Here is a 21,780-nt window from a genome sequence, read left to right as displayed (position 1 = left end):
ACTGATAGGGCCTTAGGGCGTTTCTGTTTTTAAAAATAATGTGGAAAAAATGCAGCTGGAGTTGGCCTTATAAGGAGTTAATAACAATAAATATTAATATCGTTAAGTGATTCTGTTCTTGACAGCTGATAAAAAACACCCAGGTTGATGAAACTTCAGCAGCTCAACAAAGATCAAAAGTTGTCATCACTTTAAAAAGATTTTATATTTAGTGACATATTCATGATTGGACCACCCTTGTTTTCTTCAGTTTCTTGTTCACTTTAATGCCTCGAACAACTAAAGGTACTTTTGTTTGGACAAATATAATAATAACAACAAAAGTAGCTCATAAGAATTTAATTTAAGAGCTAGAGATAGTTAGAGATAGTTGTACCAGGCATTAAAATGAACAATAAATTAGAGAAAACAAGCGTGGTCTAATATTTTTTTCCATATGTTTTCAATATGCACGTTTTCCACCTGTTAATCGTCCAAAACTAAGAGCTATCCAGTCTAAAATGTTTGATTGATAATAGGAATAGATGATAATAATTCATTTTGATATATTTTCTGGTAATCAGCAATTTGACTGATTATTTGTCCTGATTATTATTATTATTATTATTATTATTATCATTATTATTATAAATATTATTATTATCATTATCATCCTGTTTGCTCCACTCAGCTGTTCTTGGTCCTGATTATTAATATTATTATTATAAATATTATTATTATTATAAATATTATCCTATTTGCTCTGCTCAGCTGTTCTCAGTCCTGATTATTATTATAAATATTATTATTATCATCCTGTATGCTCTGCTCAGCTGTTCTTGGTCCTGATTATTAATATTATTATTATTATAAATATTATTATTATTATGAATATTATCCTATTTGCTCTGCTCAGCTGTTCTCAGTCCTGATTATTATAATAAATATTATTATTATCATCATCCTGTATGCACTGCTCAGCTGTTCTTGGTCCTGATTATTAATATTATTATTATTATAAATATTATTATTATTATGATATATTATCCTATTTGCTCTGCTCAGCTGTTCTCAGTCCTGATTATTATTATAAATATTATTATTATTATTGTTATTTTCCTGTTTGCTCAGCTGTTCTCAGTCCTGATTATTATTATAAATATTATTATTATTATGAATATTATCCTATTTGCTCTGCTCAGCTGTTCTTGGTCCTGATTATTATTATAAATATTATTATTATCATCCTGTATGCTCTGCTCAGCTGTTCTCAGTCCTGATTATTATTATAAATATTATTATTATTATTATTATTGTTATTTTCCTGTTTGCTCAGCTGTTCTCGGTCCCTTCCTGGCGCGTGGTCGGGTTCACGTACACTGTTTACTTCCTCGCGGACCGGAGGGAGGGAGCGCGAGGGCTACATGCGGCTCGTGGAGCCCTCAATGGCGGCGGGCACGCCCAGTGCGCGGGCACGTAGCAGAGTGAAGCGACATCCGCCTAGTTTACAGTTTATCAATAAAAAAATCAGCGATATGTTAAAGTTGTTTATAAACAACGTGCTTAATAAATATTTAATCTATAATTTGCTTGTGTCAAAATGCAGATTATTATAGTAGCCTACTTTTCTCCTATGTTTGTCCCGAATTCAAGTGAAAATGTTTATAATGATTATAAAGCATATGATAATAACGGTTGTAATAGATGTCGTTACATATTCTATATGTTCTATTGAGTATGAAAGGAGCCTCCTCCCTCCTCCCTCTCATGGTGAACATCACATCCAGCACGTCGCACTTTTCTCTCTCCTCTCACTCATCCTCTCTATGACCGGAAGTCTAACTGCATGCTTTCAAAATAAACGCCTGACTCTCCATGATGTGCTTCGAGTTGAATGGTAGATTATATAAAATCAGCATAACATTAAAAATGATATTTTTTTTTGTTTTGTTTTTGTTTTGTGTCATTAGTTTGTTGTTTATTTCTTTTCTTAGAGATCCTCATTTGGGGAATACCAGTTTGCCTTGTATATATGTTTGTCTGTTTACCCTATGTTTTTGTTATTTAATTTGTGAATATATATACCTTGAAAAAAAGGAGGAAAAAATGCAAGGTACAATATTGTAAAGAAAACGAAATGACTCATTATGTTTGTGAAAGTAAGAAGCCTTGCAATAAAGTATTAAAAAATATATATATATTGAGCTGTTACTGAAACAGTCATGATTAAGTATGAAAAGAAAAATCAATCATAGAGTGATGTAATAAATGATCTGCAATATATTTGGCAAAATATTAATCAATGATGAAGTCTTTAAATTGCTTAATTGTCCGCTATTAGTACTCCAAAACTAAAAGATATTCAGTTTAAAATGTTATAAAAACAGGAAAAGGCAGAATAAAGGTTAAGTATTTATATTTGATGAATGTCTTTCCTTATTAATAATTAATTTAGATATATTTTATCTTTATCGGCTATTTGACTCTGCCGCTAAATAGGTATCTTTAGAGTCATTAAATAAATAAGTAAAAGCAAGTATTGTGCCACCTTGCTACTTGCAGTTATTTTTATTTTTAGTATTATTTATTCATTTATTTTTGTGACTTGTACCAAAATGCATTATTATAACCAATAACTTTCTGTTTTTTAAGGGTTATTTTGGTCCGTCATGTGTTTTTTTCATGATGTTATTTTGGTGGAACAAAGTTGTCTGACTGTTTACTATTATAACCCTTCATAAATTAACTTAAAAAATAATAATTGTATTGACTAAGAAGAAATGAATAATTGATGCACACAATAAATAAATTAATGCAAGTATTGTATTCCTGCAGAGCTATTTTATTATTTTCCTTTTGTTAGTTTATTTTTAAGAGACACAGGATTTATTAGAGTTAGTGTCAGCTGTAGTGTCGGTCAAAATGTATGACATTTTATAATGCATATCTTTGAAGTCTAAGATGAGATTTCTTTTCAAACTCTTGAGACAGAAATCTGCACCTCAGCAGCTCTTACATTCACCAAACTTTCAACTTTAGTTCTCATTTATCTTCATCATTCAGAGCCTCAGAAATGCCAAAGTTTATTTGTAAAAAAAAATGGCAAAATATGAATTTTTCAAAATAAACGTTGACAGTATTTTCCAATGTGTAGAGTAATGAAAATACTGAAATGTCCCAGGACAACATATCTGAGTCTGAAAAAGAAAAATATGCAAGGAAAGGAATATGCGTTTATTTTTTAAATCCTTAACCGGAAGTATTGTGTGTGTGCACGTGCTGACTTGACGGTGTTAGAGCCTGAATAAGAGAGAGATCTCGGTGTTTCTATGGTTCAGACACGCAGAGACAGTCAGAGAAACCTGCTGCATGTATCTGACTGTTACATATCAAACTTCACAGTGAAAACTGTCAGTAAAAATAACTTTATCTCATATAAAATCACCATTTCAGAAGTTTGACACTCTAATCATCAGCCGTCAGGATGCCTTTCATCGAGCACGTATCGGACGCGGATCTGGAGTGTTTGGCGCTGGAGCGGCTCGTCCCGGCGCTGCTGGCCCACGGATTCTGCTACGTGGACGGTCTGCTGGGGGAGCTGGCCGGGGACGCGGTGCTGGAGCAGGTGAAGGACATGCACCGCGCCGGAGCGCTGCAGGACGGCCGGCTGGCGGGCTCCGCGCCCGGCGTGCACCGGAGGCGGATCCGCGGGGACAAGATCAGCTGGGTGAGCGGGACGGAGCGCGGCTGCGAGGCGGTCCACTTCCTCCTCAACCTGATCGACAGGCTCATAGCCATGTGCGCCGGCCGGCTCGGCTGCAAGGAGATCCGGGAGAGGTCGAAGGTGAGAGGCCGGCGGAGGGAGCGGAGAGTTACAATGTAGCAACTCCAAATGTATAAAGTGTTATATAATAGCAGCAGCAGAGAGAAACAGGCAACTTAACCCTATGAAGCCAAGTGTATCATATTTGATACATACGTTTTTGAGACCTCTACATCATCAGTGTGATATTTTTTTCCCGGAAAAACCTGATGAATACATGAATTGATGATTAAAAAAACTGAGCGACAAAAATACCAGATGTAACAAAAAAGATTTGCTGGTTCCACTGGTGGATCTGTCATTGCTGCGTGAAAACTTCATATCAGCAGATGTATGATGTTGTTTTATATGGAAAAAAGTATTTTGTATGTTTGAGGAAAATGTTAAAAGGAAAGTCAAAGTTTTATTTGGTTAAAAATATTAGGTTTTATGTGATTATGTGAGTTCAAGAAAAGCAAATTGTGAGCAACAAATTGCACAAAAAGACCTGATGTATCAAATATTATCCAAATTAAATTCATATATGAAAATTGATATAGAATTTAAAAAAATGTTAGCTGGTTCAACAGACACTCCAGTTTTGAAAATTTTGAATTTTCTGGCAATAATTTCACGGTTCAGGCTTTATAGGGTTAACTATTAAATGCACCAAATATTTATTCAACTGTCATTATTTTTGATATTCGATTAAGCGTCATTGAGTAATTTTCATGCAAATATGGCAGAAAATGCTGATTTCAGCCTCTCAGATATGGATTATATAACCTGCTAGTCTGTGTCCATGTCATATAAAACTGGATATCTTTGACAGTGCTTGAAATCCTTGAAAATGCTTAAATTTTAATGTATTTTCAAGGTTTGAAAAGTGCTTTGATTTTGGATAAAGTGCTTGAAATTCTTCCTGTATTTGTCGTGCAATCTGACTATGTTCAATGAAAAAAATACTAAATTGAATATTGAGATTAGCAAACTGTACTTTTGGTTGTTAAAAGTGTAATACCATCGCTGTTGGTATGGTTTAGTGAAATTACCCCTTTTACCATGTAAGAACTCATCTAAAACATGCAATTTACAACCGTTGAAAGGTCCTGGAAAAGCTTGAAAATGGACCTGGAAAGTCCTTGAAATGTGCTTGAATTTGACCACTCAAAGTGTCTGAACCTTGCTTTGGGTTTTGGACATTTAAAGACTTTGAGAAACTGGGACAGACACTTTCCACTGGGTTTCTCCAATCAATTGAATCCAGAAATAACCTGCAGATTAATCGTTAATGGTAATGCAGTGGTTGCTTTTGAGGTTTTAGGCTATTTTGCTTCCATTACATATCTTCCAAAATGCACATTAGGTGTTTATTATTGATGGACAGAAAAATAATCACCAACTAGTTTGATATTTGATTAATTGTCAAAGTAATTTTCATGCAAAAATGGCAGAAAATGCAGATTTCAGCCTGCCAGATATATACCAAATTATATATATATATATATATATATATATATATATATATATAATGTGCATATATGCAATATTAATTTGCATATTTAATTATAAAACATGATTGTCCTAATGTATCAGCTAGGGAAGTTTCCTGGTCGTATTTATTAGTTAGTTAGAGCTATTAGTTAGAGTTGTATGACATTTTATAATGCATATCTTTGAAGTCTAAGATGAGATTTCTTTTCAAACTCTTGAGACAGAAATCTGCACCTCAGCAGCTCTTACATGCACCAAATTTTCAAGTTTAGTTCCTATTTATCTTCATCATTCAGAGCCTCAGAAATGCCAAAGTTCATCGGTAAAAAAATGGCAAAATATGAATTTTTCAAAATAAATGTTGACAGTATTTTCCAATGTGTAGAGTAATGAAAATATTGAAATTTCCCTCTGTGAAAACCTTTGACTTTAATTTTTTTTTTTTTAAATATCAGGAGAGGCTGAAAGAGTAGTTAAAGAATATGTGGAGCATATATTCTGCTGAAATACAAGGACACAGAGAGAAGAATCTAAAAAAAAAAAGCAAAAAAGGCCCAGAAACAGCTGGTTGGGGTTCAGAGGGTTAAAGGCTTATCTCATTAGATTACCTCCTCTGCCACAGTGTCAACAGCTGTTTTCACTGAGCAGAATCGATCAGTTTTGTTGTATTTGCTGCGTTGAGATCAAGTGAAACATCAGTTCAGTAGGTTTCTGGGTGAATCAGCTCAGTTTTGGGTTAGGGTCGGGCTTTTTTCTCCTTGCTTGATCTATTGTTATAGCTAAACGTGTTGAATTGACTGACGGAGGCGTCGTTTAAACGCCTACGTGTGGGTTTTTTTTTTGAGGGCCTTTTTGGCAGCAGTCCAGCGACCCTCTCTGGGCCCTGAGCCAAGGCTTCAGAAACCAGAACATGCTCCGAGGAGGACAGGAAGTGTCCCGGAGCATGTTCTCTGGTTGTCCTCTGCTGCTGATTGACTGCAGAGACTCTTACAAACACATGATCCTGTAGAATCTGATGCATTTCTCAACTTAAATTAAACTCAAACTTCTACAGCAGGACAGTGCAACATAAAGGCTTGAAGGATAATCACAGTCTAACTACTAATGTTATATATAATATAATATGTGACCTCAATATCTGCTGTCATGTTTCCTTAATAACGTCAGCAACAATTTATCCAACATGATGTTTGACAACCACCACAGTTATAAGATCTGGCATCATAAAACATTTCTGCTCTCTGCTTTCAGTTATTCAAGATATTTTATTATAATGGTAATTAATAAATTACCATTCATTGCTCTTTGAAAGGCTGCACTTCCATTATAATCCTATTTTATGATAATATCAGCGGCATAAATTGGTCTTAAAAGTAAAATAACATATCTTATTAAATGTTATTGTGATATTTCATTGACAGGAAACATTTTTACTGCTCTGTACTTTGACTTTAAGTACTTTTACTTCAAGTAGTTACTGTGAATCCTTCACACACAGCTGCACATGAAGTGGTGGACATTCTCACGTACACACTGAGACACTTATTCAATTATTCACTCCCTCACTCCTCCTCAGCGCACACACACACACACACACACACACACACACACACACACACACACACAGACATACACATACACAACATATCCACCCTGTCTCCATGTGCAGCAGAATACAGTCAGCCCTTGTTTGTGTGTGTGTGTGTGTGTGTGTGTGTGTGTGTGTGTGTGTGTTATCAGATAGAAGTTCTTAAGAAAACAGCTCAACCCAGTTACAATGGGAACACACACACACACACACACACACACACACACACACACATTCTGAGACATCTGGAGTCACTGCAGGGCAATAAACAGCAGAGATCAGCACGATAACAACTTTTAGTTTTCCTGAAGTAATAAACTTTGAATGAAGTAGATCTGTGAGCACCAAAATAAACAAGAAAATGTCACCGTCTGAACCTCCAAACTTACCCACCGGGTTGTAAAGTTTTTCTTTTAAAAAAATCACCAAAAATCCAATGTTTATTGTCGAAAGAAACTGTAAAAACAGGCTTTGTCTTCAGAGTTTGACATTTCATCGGTTATGATCAAACTATTTGGAAAAAGTGACCAAAACTTGTGTAAAAACAATCGTCACCTGACCCCAAACTTATTTTATACAAAGATTTTTTTATATATTTGTGTCAGAATCTCTTTATTCTCCATGTGTTATTTAAAATAAAGTGTTTGCACTAACCAGATCCTGTTAAAAACATTAAATTCTCCTCAGAGACACTGAAGACATGATTGATTCTGCTGAGACCAACGGTCACGTGACAAATATTCACTGAGAATCTGTTTACACAGAGCAGAGAGGAGAGGACAGGAGAGGCTGTTTACACAGAGCAGAGAGGAGAGGACAGGAGAGGCTGTTTACACAGAGCAGAGAGGAGAGGACAGGAGAGGCTGTTTACACAGAGCAGAGGGGAGAGGACAGGAGAGGCTGTTTACACAGAGCAGAGAGGAGAGGACAGGAGAGGCTGTTTACACAGAGCAGAGAGGAGAGGACAGGAGAGGCTGTTTACACAGAGCAGAGAGGAGAGGACAGGAGTAACATGACAATACTGAGATGAGGACAAACACTTGTGGGCACTAGGGAAAAGTGATTCAACTTGTTTTTTCTTTTTTTTCTGGTTTCTGTGATTCTAACTGCTATTCTGCACAAAGTTGTGATTGTAGAGCTGCAGGACTTATAGATTTATATAGATTTTATATGTTGCAGTGAAACTCCAGGACACTGTTCCTTTAAGAGAAATACATTCAAGCTGCAGTCACATGCTCCTCAGTTGGTCCCACTGAGCTTTGAGTCTTGATGTGTAAACATGGACAGGACAAAGTGGATTTGATTGTTTTATATCGTTTTATTTGTATCCGTATTGGCCCCACAATCCTGAGTAGTTTTGGCGTGAGTCCTGTTTTGGAAGCAGCTGTGTGTTGAGACTGATGCTGCTGAAGCTTCACGCTCCACACGTACATCTGTCATTAAAACCTCAGCCGGCTGGAAAGCTGCCAGTCCTCCTCCTCCTCCTCCTCCTCCTCCTCCTCCTCCTCCTCCTCCTAGATAAGATAAAGTTGAAAACAGCTCTCGGAGGCGTTTTGCTTTCAGTCTTTTTTTTCTCCACAGAGTATCACTTCCTCTCTGCCCGGCCCTCCACATATTTCCACTCCAGTTGCATGTGGAGGATGATGATGATGATGATCGTGTGTGTGTGTGTGTGTGTACGTGCCTCCCTGTCTGCGTGTAAACAAACCTGCATGATTTGTGAGCGTCCCCTGGCTGCAGACTGCCTGAGGTTTCAGCTCAGACTCTTTATCAGTGCTGTTGTCATGGCGAGCAGGGAAGCCCCGCCCTATACGTGCAGCTCTGGCGTCCCTCGCGTGCACGCCAGCGGGGGCTCGACCAGCCCACCCCGCCCACCGCCCTCCCCCTCCACATGCAGAGCGGCAGCGGTAGGCAGGGCGCCGCGTGGTTGCGTGCGAGGCCTCTGACACGCTGACGTCAGTCAGGTTACTGTAGGTATTGTTGATGTTGCGTTCAGGGACCTCTGAGGGTTAATCCACACACTGACCTTCCTGTATGGAGTGGTGTGTGTGCTGTTGATTGTAAAGAAAAGGAAGGAGACAGGATGTGAGATTTGGTGGAGCGTGTCGAGGTGTAGGGCTCCTCGCACGCTGGTGTTTCACAATAAGAGCCCGAAAGACAGACAGAGAGGGGGAGTGGCTGCTGACGTGTTTGCAGGTGATGCTGCTGAATGTTTTGTCGTGATGTCGTTATGAACACAGAAAGCTTTATCACATATTGATCAGGTACATACGGTACATGTTTCACAATAAAAGCATGAGACGAGGTGGTAAAATTCAATATGATTCCAAAATGATCCAATAGAAATGACAGCACTGTATGGTTTATTTATGCTGTATTAGTAGCATAAATGTGTTACAAAATAAAGTATTATGAAGTGTTTTTTCAGCAATTCTTTAGAAATTATAAAATGACATTTTTGTCTTTTAGGAAAGATTTTCCTCCCCTTAATGAGATAATAAATCCCACAGCCTTTTTCATATGGGAAGTTTTATTGTGAAAAGAAACAATATAAATACTTCTTGAACAATAGAAAATTAATTTTCTCAAAAGTTGTTCTTTTAAAAATAAACTTTGGCCCCGTTTACACGAGGACGCTCGCGGGTAAAAACGACAAAATATTTTATGGGAAGTGCCTTTCGTTTAGACGGTGACGGCGTTTTTGGGGCTTAAAGACGCAAAAATCTGAAACCACCCTCCAAAGTGTAAAAGTGTAATCCTCTCCTCCGTAGCGTGTCGTCTACACTGACAAGACACAAAACTCTGATCTGATCTGCTCACGTCACGTATGTGTTTACGTCACATACATGCTCCAGGACAGGAAATAAAGAAACGTGGGATTATTTCCATGGTGGGACCTTCAAGCTGCTCTGGCAGCTCTAATAAACTTACAGGAGTCTTTCCACCAAATGTCCAGGATATGTACAGATAGTATTAGTGAACAGAGAAGGATCTGGAATTACCTCCATCACATTCTGGATGCAGCGATTGGTGGGAGGAGCCAGACGGCTGTGAACGAGACCTGGGAGATCTAGTGATGGAGGAGAACTTTGTGGAAGGAGTAGCTGATGGAAATGTGTGGCGTGAAAACTTCTGCATGCCCAAAGATGCTCTTATGGCTTTAAGTGATGCCGCCTGGCTGCATACAATCACATTTCACACACTTTTGCGTCACCGTATGCAGCAGATTTCCTCCTGAAAACACTCGTCTAAACGAGGAATAAAAAGTGAAGACGCGACGCCACTTTTGCGTCTTCTGTTCAGACCGTCCTCGTGTAAACGGAGCCTGAAACAGGCTAAGAAACGGCCATCGTTGCCAGACCCTTTCGCAGCACGAAATTAAATCGAGCGTGCAAGGCAGTCTGGGTATATCCAGGCTAGTGGTTTTCTTATTGTAATCATCTTACACTTGTCTTGAATCATAAAATTCAACCGTTAAATTCCAATTTTAACCTTTTTATAAATTAAGTTCAGATGCTAACTTTTTGAAGGTAGTAAACTGCTGCAAAAAAGTGAGTTTAAAGCCTGACGAGCTTCATATTTGAGCCACCGGCTGAAAGAAATCACAAAGAAATAAATGAGAATAAAAAGAGCGAGGTGACCTGTAGTGGCCTGTGAGGTCGCGTGTGTGAGCGGCGGACAATCAGCTGTTTGTTTTTCCTGAGAGGAAATCCTCGCTGCGACTGGTTGTTGACTCTGACAGGCTCGTGTCTGATAGCCATCTGCTGCTCTCAGCCAATCAGAGTCCACTTCCTGCTCGGGTCAGAAGGTCATCAGCACGGCGGCGAGCGGGGAAAACCCTTAATCCTCCTGTTAGGAAACGTTTCACCTTTACAACAACAGAAATTAATATATATATTTTTTCTCTAATACTCTCAAAAGTAAAAACAGTTTATTAAAGCAGATTTTTCTGGTCTTTGTGACAGTAAACATCGTCTCGCTGCAGATAAATAAAGTCCCATCTTCTCTTATCTTCATGTGTAAACATTGTTTTGGTTTTAATTCTGCAAAAGTTTGTTTACAAGCATCAGTCAGTTCCAGCTCCAGTCCCACATATTAGGGTTTTGTAAATATATATATTTAATAGAATCAATTAATTGATACAAAATAAAAATGTTCAGTGCTTGTTGCAATGTAAAAAAAACTGACAGAAATTAGCATACGACCAAAATCTCATATCATGAAACAAAAGTTTATATCAGGGTATAATACAGGTGTAATACAGTAATTATTATGTAAATTAAATAACAAACCATACTTCATCACATTTGATTTTCTTCCTCAGTGCTCATAGATATTTGATTAATTTTTAAAAAGTTGGAAAAGATTAGAATCACAGATTTTACATGTAAAGTGGTTTTATTTTTAATGAACTAATTATTATATTTATTATTATACCTGCAACTTATTTCTCCTTTTATTAAGTATTAGTACCATAAAGAGTAGGTGCACAATTTAAAAAAAAAATAGAGATTATATTCACTGATATTATTTTTGTCATTTTAAATGATGATTTTTGCATCATTCTTTTATTGAGAAATATATTAAAATGCTAGTAGGATCATCTGTCAAACAAAAGCTTTTCTTCAGTCTTGAAAATTAAATTTTGAAACGGCAGCATCTCTTCCGACACATATTTTGCAAAACAACAAATATTGAGTCGAATCATTGATTTGATTTTGCATCAGTTCATATTGTGATTTTGGTAAAGTTTTGATTAGTTGTGCAGAATTTCAACTTTATAGCCATAATTTAAAAATGTTTACCCATTTTCTTGCCGTCTCTGCATACACTACTGATGTAAACAAACCTTTAAATTAATTCATAAATCATGAGGAACCATTCAAAATTTAGATTTAGTGTTAATCACATTATGAGTGACAGCAGGTGGTGGGCGGGGCTACAGCCGCTGCCTGAGACTTAATGATCTATCGGTCTCTGCAGCTGCTTATCACTAGTGTAACTGATCCTGTTTCCTCCCGACACTGACCTACACACACACACACACACACACACACACACACACACACACCGAGGCATGAAAACATGATCACACATGTACGCAACAATTTGTGTACGTGCAGCTGAAGTCGTAAGCACACAACCACAAAACACACACGCCCGTAATGTACCAAAGAAATATTGGCAAATAACCGCACACACACCCACACACACACACACATACACACACACACACACACACAAAGGAGGAAGTGTCAGTAATCACATCTGTCAGCTTTTATTTTGAAACAGTGTTGCAGCTCTTTTCTCTTGTTTCTCATTGTTATCACTAAATAATGCACTTCATTATGCTGTGAGCTAAATCTCTTTTTGTATTTTTATCAAAGTGAGGAGAAACATCTGGCCTTACTTCTTACTTTTGAGTATAAAAAAAATTTTTTCATTAGATACTATTTACAAAAGCTGTGAAGTGTTTTTGAAACCAGCTGTTATCAAAATATAAGACATAAATTATAAACATTAGTTTTAAAAACATTACCATTTTATGTACACGTAACCTTCACAATTTAATTTCTAAGTATGATTTGAAATAAATCTTGTTTTTAACAACATTTCAGTTTAGCAAATGTTTTTAAAAGTCAGTTTGAATCAGCAAATTCTGTAAACGGCAAGAGCAGGTGTGTAGTTTTTATTTTCAGATAAGAAATGCATCAAATACACCCAAAGACACTCTGATCAAAATCCTGTTTCAGCTCTGCAGTGATGCAGAAAAAAACACACTGAATAAAACTTATTATTTCAATCATTTTAGTTGGGAAAAGTCCAGTAATACAAAAGTTAAATAACTTTATTTTCATCCCCGGATACTATTTACAAAAGCTGTGAAGTGTTTTTGAAACCAGCTGTTATCGAAATATAAGACATAAATTATAAACATTAGTTTTAAAAACATTACCATTTTATGTACACGTAACCTTCACAATTTAATTTCTAAGTATGATTTGAAATAAATCTTGTTTTTAACAACATTAAAATTTAATGTTAAATCTTAAATATATATTCTTCTTGTAATTTGAAGTCATTTGTAACACTCCATCAATGAAAAACATGTATCAAAGTATTTTTTTTTACATCCTTTTGACATTAAATACTGCCAGTTCTTTTGTGAATATTTCTAAGTATTGTGGTGCTGCAGAGTGTTCTCGGCCTACAAATCAAAATGGAAATGAGAACACTGATGCAAAAATGATATTTCCCTCCAGTATGAAGAGATATATTTCTATACATCTGTATTTTTGGTCCTGAGATCTGATCAAATGGATGTTTTCTGTCTCCCTCCAGGCCATGGTGGCGTGTTACCCAGGAAACGGAGCGGGATACGTCAAACACGTAGACAACCCGAACCACGACGGGCGATGCATCACCTGCATCTACTACCTCAACAAGGACTGGAACGCCAAGGTGCGTTCAGGGACCTCTGCTCTCTTTAAATCGTCTGATCTAATCATAAAGCCTCAGATTGTGAGACTTCCTGTCTGACGAGGGAACTGTGAGGTTTATAACTTCATAGTCTTTTTGTAAAACAGGTCCTTTAGTGCAGTACTTGAGTAAATGTACATAGTTACATTCCACCATTCTGATGGATCTTATGAAAACTTTGAGAATGTTATGTTAAAGTTATAATGTGGTAACATAAGTTAAAACACAGAAATGATGGGCTTTTTAAAAGATTTTGAATTTGGTTTATCATTAATACTTTAACAGACGTGTTTCCATATCTGCTGTGTGAAATAATAACACAATCTCTTCTTCGTTGGTGTTCAGGAGCATGGCGGCATCCTCCGGATCTTTCCTGAAGGGAAATCGTACGTGGCCGACATCAAGCCGCTGTTCGACCGGCTGCTCTTCTTCTGGTCTGACCGCAGGAACCCGCACGAGGTGCAGCCGTCCTACGCCACCAGGTAACCAACCAATCAACCAATCAATCAGTCAACCAACCAACCAACCAACCAATCAATCAACCAATCAATCAGTCAACCAACCAATCAATCAGTCAACCAACCAACCAACCAATCAATCAGTCAACCAACCAGCTAACCAACCAATCAATCAGTCAACCAATCAATCAGTCAACCAATCAGTCAACCAACCAACCAACCAAAAAAACAAACCAACTAACTAGTCAATCAGTCAACCAACTAAAAAAACAAACCAACCAACCAGTCAATCAGTCAACCAACCAACCAATCAATCAGTCAACCAACCCAAAAAAAAATCAGTCAACAAATCAACGAATCAATCAATCAATCAATCAATCAATCAATCAATCAATCAATCAATCAATCAGTCAGCCAACCAACCAATCAATCAGTCAACTAACCAAAAAAACAAACCAACTAACTAGTCAATCAGTCAACCAACCAAAAAAACAAACCAACCAACCAGTCAATCAGTCAACCAACCAACCAATCAATCAGTCAACCAACCCAAAAAAAAATCAGTCAACAAATCAACGAATCAATCAATCAGTCAACCAACCAACCAACCAATCAATCAACCAATCAATCAGTCAACCAACCAATCAATCAGTCAACCAACCAACCAACCAATCAATCAGTCAACCAACCAGCTAACCAACCAATCAATCAGTCAACCAATCAATCAGTCAACCAATCAGTCAACCAACCAACCAACCAAAAAAACAAACCAACTAACTAGTCAATCAGTCAACCAACCAAAAAAACAAACCAACCAACCAGTCAATCAGTCAACCAACCAACCAATCAATCAGTCAACCAACCCAAAAAAAAATCAGTCAACAAATCAACGAATCAATCAATCAATCAATCAATCAATCAATCAATCAATCAATCAATCAGTCAGCCAACCAACCAACCAATCAGTCAACTAACCAAAAAAACAAACCAACTAACTAGTCAATCAGTCAACCAACCAAAAAAACAAACCAACCAACCAGTCAATCAGTCAACCAACCAACCAATCAATCAGTCAACCAACCCAAAAAAAAATCAGTCAACAAATCAACGAATCAATCAATCAGTCAGCCAACCAACCAATCAATCAGTCAACTAACCAAAAAAACAAACCAACTAACTAGTCAATCAGTCAACCAACCAAAAAAACAAACGAATTAACTAGTCAATCAGTCAACTAACCAAAAAAACAAACCAACCAACCAGTCAATTAGTCAACCAACCAAAAAAACAAATCAACCAGTCAATCAGTCAACCAACCAAAAAAAACAACCAACTAAACAGTCAATTAGTCAACCAACCAAAAAAACAAACCAACAAATCAACCAATCAATCAATCAATCAGTCAACCAACCAACCAATCAATCAGTCAACCAACCCCAAAAAAAACAATTAACTAGTCAATCAGTCAACCAACCAAAAAAACAACCAAACAACCAACCAACCAACCAACCAATCAGCCAGTCAGCCAGTGATCCTGACAGCAGGAGAGAGGTCAGAGGTCAGAGAGCTGCTCTCTTTCAATCTTCATGAACTTGTAGTCAGGTAGATTTTTTACTTATCAATCAAAATCTTTATTGTCATCTTGCGCAGCAGCAATAAACTAATCCAGTCCTTCATAAAAACAGTAAAGTAGTGGTAAAAGCAGTGTGACATTCATAAAAAGTTAAATGGGTTTGTTATGAAAAACAAGCACATTATTCTTTCAATGATATTCAGAATATGCCGATATTAATGTAAACAGCATGTTCTGTCTATACTGTGATTTAAAATAAATCTTGTTTTTAACAACATTTCAGTTTAGCAAATGTTTTTAAAAGTCAGTTTGAATCAGCAAATTCTGTAAACAGCAAGAGCAGGTGTGTAGTTTTTATTTTCAGATAAGAAATGCATCAAATACACCCAAAGACACTCTGATCAAAATCCTGTTTCAGCTCTGCAGTGATGCAGAAAAAACACACTGAATAAAACTTATTATTTCAATCATTTTAGTTGGGAAAAGTCCAGTAATACAAAAGTTAAATAACTTTATTTTCATCCCCGGATCATCAGCACCGCCTGCTGGTGTGAATGTGTAATTACACTAAAAAACATGTAAATGCAGAAATATACAGCATCTTATGTTTGTTGTTGAGTCAGCATGAATGTGATGGATCAAATGCATAAAGGTTGTTTAAAAGAGAAGTTTTTATAGCAGAAAAGCTGCAGTGTTTATATTTTACACCCTGTGGAGAAGAAAATGACACATGAGCAAAGCTGCACAGAAAAGTAACAGTGTGTTTATTTTGTTTCAGGTACGCCGTCACCGTTTGGTATTTTGACTCCAAGGAGAGAGCCGAGGCCAAGAGACGCTTCAAAGAGTTAACAGGTACAGAAACACAGCTGTTCTCAACCTGGGGGTCGGGACCCCAATTGGGGTCGCCTGCCAATGATGTTTGTTTTTTTTCAAATTCTACCCCTAAATGTCAAAGATCTGTGATGTGACATATACGTTACATTGGGCGTTTATTGTACTTATGTTTATGATATTTCTTACTATAAAATAAAAAACTAGACACATTTTCTGCTTACAGAAACTTAAATTTGCTTTTTTCTTTGCATCTCCACAACATTTATCAAAATTGTGACATTAATAGTGCTTTTTAACAACAAATTATTTTTCAGATTCGTTTTTAAGTAACAAAATAATAAATCAATAATAAATAAAAACAAATAACCATTTGGCTTTTTGTTTGCATCTCCATAGCATATATCATAATTGTGACTTTAATTTGTTCAGTTCCCTATTATTATGGATTAGAATTGCTAATGTTAAACTTAGTCTTGTAACAAAAAATAAGCTTTTTGAAATTCACTACTTTTTCACATTTCTGTTTCCAGTCACACACACATCCCATGATATGGTGTTTTTCTATAATTTATGTACAAACTATGCTCTAATATGTATCAAAAGACTATAATAAAATCATTTTTAGCATTTTTAGTCATTTTCAAATTTTAACATTTTCGCCAAAAAACAACATACTATACTATGACTTTCTAGTTTCTGTCCAATTTTTGGACATCCTATAATATGGTGTTTTTCTATAATTTATGTACAAACTATGCTCTAATATGTATCAAAAGACTGTATAAAGTCATTTTTAGCATTTTTAGGCATTTTTCAAATTTCACCATTTTTGACAAAAAACAACATACTATACTATGACTTTCTAGTTTTTGTCCAATTTTTTGACATCCCATAATATGTTTTTTTTCTTTTGGACAACCTATGCTCTAATATGTATCAACGGACTATAATACAGTAATTTTTAGCATTTTTAGGCATTTCAAAATTTCACAATTTTTGACAAAAAACAACATACTATACTATGACTTTCTAATTTTTGTACAATTTTTGGACATCCCATAATATGGTGTTTTTCTATAATTTATGTACAAACTATGCTCTAATATAAATTAACAGACTATAATAAAGTAATTTTTAGCATTTTTAAATTTCACCATTTTTGACAAAAAACAACATACTATACTATGACTTTCTAGTTTCTGTCCAATTTCTGGACATCCCATAATAATCTGGTGTTTTCTTCTGCAGCTCGGCAGCAGGGCAGCAGCTCCAGCTGATGGTGAGGAAACGGCGCCTCCTAGTGTTGGACACGCTGATCTGCAGGAGAGGACGGCAGGATTCCTTCTGACACTCAACGCTTCTTCTGGAAAAGCTGAAAGAAAAAGGAAAAAACATTAAAAAAAACGTCTCCATTTCCTCCTCCATGCTGATGAGTCGGAGCTGATGAGCTGCAGTTTCTCTGGACTTTTCCTGCTTTACGTGTTTGTGCAATAGTTGGTTGAGCCGTGGATCGCTCGGCTTCGGCTCGCTTCGGACTAAAGGAGAGATTACAAACTGTGCTGAAGGTTTACAGATGTGGAGACGTTGGAGCTATGAAGCTTACAGACTTCCTCCCACATTTCTATCACTCATCAGGGGACCGCTGCCAGATGATGGACCTGATGAAAGGCACTTTAGGGATCAATGTTTCTATCTGAAGAGATGTTCTGGAGATGAGTAGAAACGTAAAGCTGCTGTTTAACATGATGACTGTGATGTGATTATTTCTGAGACTAATTCTGACTCCTAACAGACATTACTGGACGAGAGTCGCCGTCCTGGAGGACAAATTATATTTATCAGGATTCTCTAAATGCTCTGCTACAGACATGTTGAATAAACATATTCTAAAAAGCATTTTCTCCTTCTTTGTTGATTTTTTTTTTTAATATGTTGTCCAAATTTCATCAAAAAGGTGTTAATACTTTTTATCCGCTGCTCCTGGGGCAACAGGCTGAGCAAAGTGTTCCAGGCAGCCCATAAAATATGTCAAGCATTTTTAGGCATTTTCAAATTTCACCATTATTGAGAAAAAACAACATACTATACTATGACTTTCTAGTTTCTGTCAAATTTTTGGACATCCCATAATATGGTGTTTTTCTATAATTTATGTACAAACTCTGCTCTAATATGTATCAAAAGACTATATAAAGTCATTTTTAGCATTTTTCAAATTTCACAATTTTTGACAAAAAACAACATGCTATATTGTGACTTTCTAGTTTTTGTCCAATTTTTGGACATCCCATAATATGGTGTTTTTCTATGATTTATGTACAAACTATGCTCTAATATAAATTAACAGACTATAATAAAGTTATTTTTAGCATTTTTAGGCATTTCAAAATTTCACAATTTTTGACAAAAAACAACATACTATACTATGACTTTTTTGTCCAATTTCTGGACATCCCATAATGTGGTGTTTTTCTGTCATTTTTGTACAAACTATGCTCTAATATGTATTAAAAGACTATAATAAAGTAATTTTTAGCATTTTTAAATTTCACCATTTTTGACAAAAAACAACATACTATACTATGACTTTCTAGTTTCTGTCCAATTTTTGGACATCCCATAATATGATGTTTTTCTATAATTTATGTAAACAAACTATGCTCTAATATGTATCAAAAGACTATAATAAAGTAATTTTTAACATTTTTAGTCATTTTCAAATTTTAACATTTTCGCCCAAAAAAACAACATACTATACTATTACTTTTTAGTTTTTGTCCAATTTTTGGACATCCCATAATATGGTGTTTTTCTGTCATTTCTGGACAAACTATGCTCTAATATGTATCAAAAGACTACAATAAAGTCATTTTTAGCATTTTTAGTAATTTAATAGTATAGTATAGTATAGTAGTTTAATAATACAGTCATTTTTAGCATTTTTAGGCATTTTTCAAATTTCACAATTTTTGACAAAAACAACATGCTATATTGGGACTTTCTAATTTTTGGACATCCTATAATATGGTGTTTTTCTAAAATGTATGTACAAACTATGCTCTAATATAAATTAACAGACTATAATAAAGTAATTTTTAGCATTTTTAAATTTCACCATTTTTGACAAAAAACAACAAACTATACTATGACTTTCTAATTTTTGGACATCCCATAATATGGTGTTTTTCTGTCATTTCTGGACAAACTATGCTCTAATATGTATCAACGGACTATAATACAGTAATTTTTAGCATTTTTAAATTTCACAATTTTTGACAAAAAACAACATGCTATATTGTGACTTTCTAATTTTTGCCCAATTTTTGGACATCCCATAAAATGGTGTTTTTCTTTTGGACAACCTATGCTCTATATGTATCAAAAGACTATAAAAAAAAACATTTTTTTGTCATTTCCAAAAAACTGAGTTTGAGGTGTAGAGTAAGTGATGTGATGTAGTTCCTGTGTTGATCCTCTGGATGTCTCTGTAGCTCCACCTCAGCTCCGTCTCTATGGAGACGTGCTTTTATTTTGGAGGAAGAAGAACTCAGTATTGTGATCCACCACAATATGTTAATACAGTCCCTGTCCACTTCCCCTTATATATCAACATCTTATATTATTTCCCATAAGAGGGATTTAAAGTTAGCAGCACTGTAGACCAGGTCCTTGCAAAAAAATATATTTATTGGCTAAAACTATTAAAAGAAGAGAGGAGAAAACAAACAAGGAACTCTGTACAAAGTCCTGTGCATGCAACAACTTTATTAGAATATTTTTCACTGCAGGACAGTTTTATCCTTTCTGCCACACCTTTAAAGAGTCCATGACCCCTAACAGATGATCTGCACCACCACACTGCAAAAAAAGAAAAGTTGGTGAACTCAAAATTTCAAGGCAACAAACTTCAATAAAATTTTAAGTTGGACAATTAAACTAAATATTTTCAACTTTCAACTCTGAATTCAGATTTTTGTCAACTCAACTGTAAGTTGTACTAACTTATAATTTTACATTGTAATAACTTTTAATCCTTACTTCTGCTAACTTCTGCAATGTGCTGAATTGGCACGATTGTAACGCTGCTATGAAATGTCAGCTAATGTTGCGACCACAATTTTGAGTTAGCATTGATATGCTAATGGCTACTCTTGTAGCTGTAACAAGCAGCGCCGCTAGCATCAGTTAGCCGCTAGCATCAGTTAGCCGCTAGCTTTCGCTAATGACCGAATTTCCCAACAAAGAAATAAGAGTTATCAGAACTATTGTCCCTTGTTGTGAACCCCAACTTAAAGATATAAGTAACAACAACTCACCAACTTGTTTTTGAGCAGACAACTGGCTTCCTTTGTTGTGCTAACTTACATTATTGCCCTAAATGTCAATAATTTATATTTCCAAGTTTTACCAACTTAAATCACTGTTTTAGGCCAAAAAAATACAAGTTGGCTTTTTTGCAGTGTACATAGCAAACAAGAACAGGACCAAACTGTTTAAACAAAACAAGACTAAATCTAATCAAACCGTTGGACTGACTGAGTTTTGCTGCAGCACTAAGTTCAGTGATGAGACCACAATATAAACTAAAATAACAAAAATCTAACTGCATCTTACTGTTTCACAGTTCAACAAGCTCAGTGCACACGTTCACAGATCTGGCACTTTAATACTAAAGTATATGTTGACAATTAAATCTGCTACCTAAATGTGAAATCTTATCTGAGTCAGCTACATCTCAATCAATTAGAATATCATAGAAAAGTTTATTTATGTCAGTAATTCAATTCAAAGTGGAAATAACACATTATATAGATCCATTACACACAGAATGAAACATTTCACATCTTAATTTATTTAATTTCTTCTAATTATAATGATTATACACTGTAAAAAATGTTTGTAGATTTTACGGTGAAAAACTGCTAAACCATGACAGTAAAAGACCATAAAATGATAATTCAGTTTCAGTGACAATGAAACACTGTAAATCTATATATCAGCCAAAACAGTAATTTTAAATTATTTTTTTTTAAAACATTACTGCTCCACAAAAATATACAAGCCATCATTTTTGCATTTATTTTTTGTAAAAATACTTTTTCTCACTGTTAAATGTACTAAACACCATATCTCTAACAGAAATATACTGTAATATTTAATGTTAAAATCTTTAATCAATGCGTCATTTATGAAGTATTTTCTTGTCAATTATATGGCAGAACAGCGTTGCGTTTGATGGAAAAACTTTTTATTTTTTTTAAAGTACAATATGGGATAAAATGGCAATCTTAAACATGAAATCAACAGTGCTAATATAATTTTATCGTAATATTACAAAAGGTTGCACTGTTTTTATTACGGTAAAGTTCTGGCAACCACAGAATGGACCCACTTAGATTGTTGTATATATTCTAAATATATAAAACGATAATAACCAAAATCATTATCAAGAAAACCATGGAAAAGGTCTAGATATCAGCTCCTAAACTAAACTCTTATTAGCTATTTTTGTTGTTATCATTATATTTTTCCAAACAAATGTACCTTTAGTTGTACCAGGCATTAAAATGAA

The 21,780-nt window shown here is 35.5% G+C and overlaps 1 protein-coding gene across 1 annotated transcript; it reads left to right on the top strand.

Moving 5' to 3' along the window:
• Positions 1-3,296: 3,296 nt before the first annotated feature.
• On the top strand, positions 3,297-18,086 carry egln3 (egl-9 family hypoxia-inducible factor 3). The gene is made up of 5 exons (XM_059353608.1): positions 3,297-3,823; positions 13,206-13,325; positions 13,689-13,825; positions 16,153-16,226; positions 17,457-18,086. The coding sequence occupies exons 1-5, from the start codon at positions 3,464-3,466 to the stop codon at positions 17,483-17,485; spliced, it is 720 nt and encodes a 239-aa protein (XP_059209591.1). The 5' UTR covers positions 3,297-3,463; the 3' UTR covers positions 17,486-18,086.
• Positions 18,087-21,780: the final 3,694 nt, after the last annotated feature.

The sequence above is a fragment of the Centropristis striata genome, chromosome 16, assembly GCF_030273125.1.
Source record: "Centropristis striata isolate RG_2023a ecotype Rhode Island chromosome 16, C.striata_1.0, whole genome shotgun sequence".
In the NCBI taxonomy this organism is placed as follows: Eukaryota; Metazoa; Chordata; class Actinopteri; order Perciformes; family Serranidae; genus Centropristis; species Centropristis striata.
This window is presented reverse-complemented; position numbering and strand designations above follow the sequence as displayed.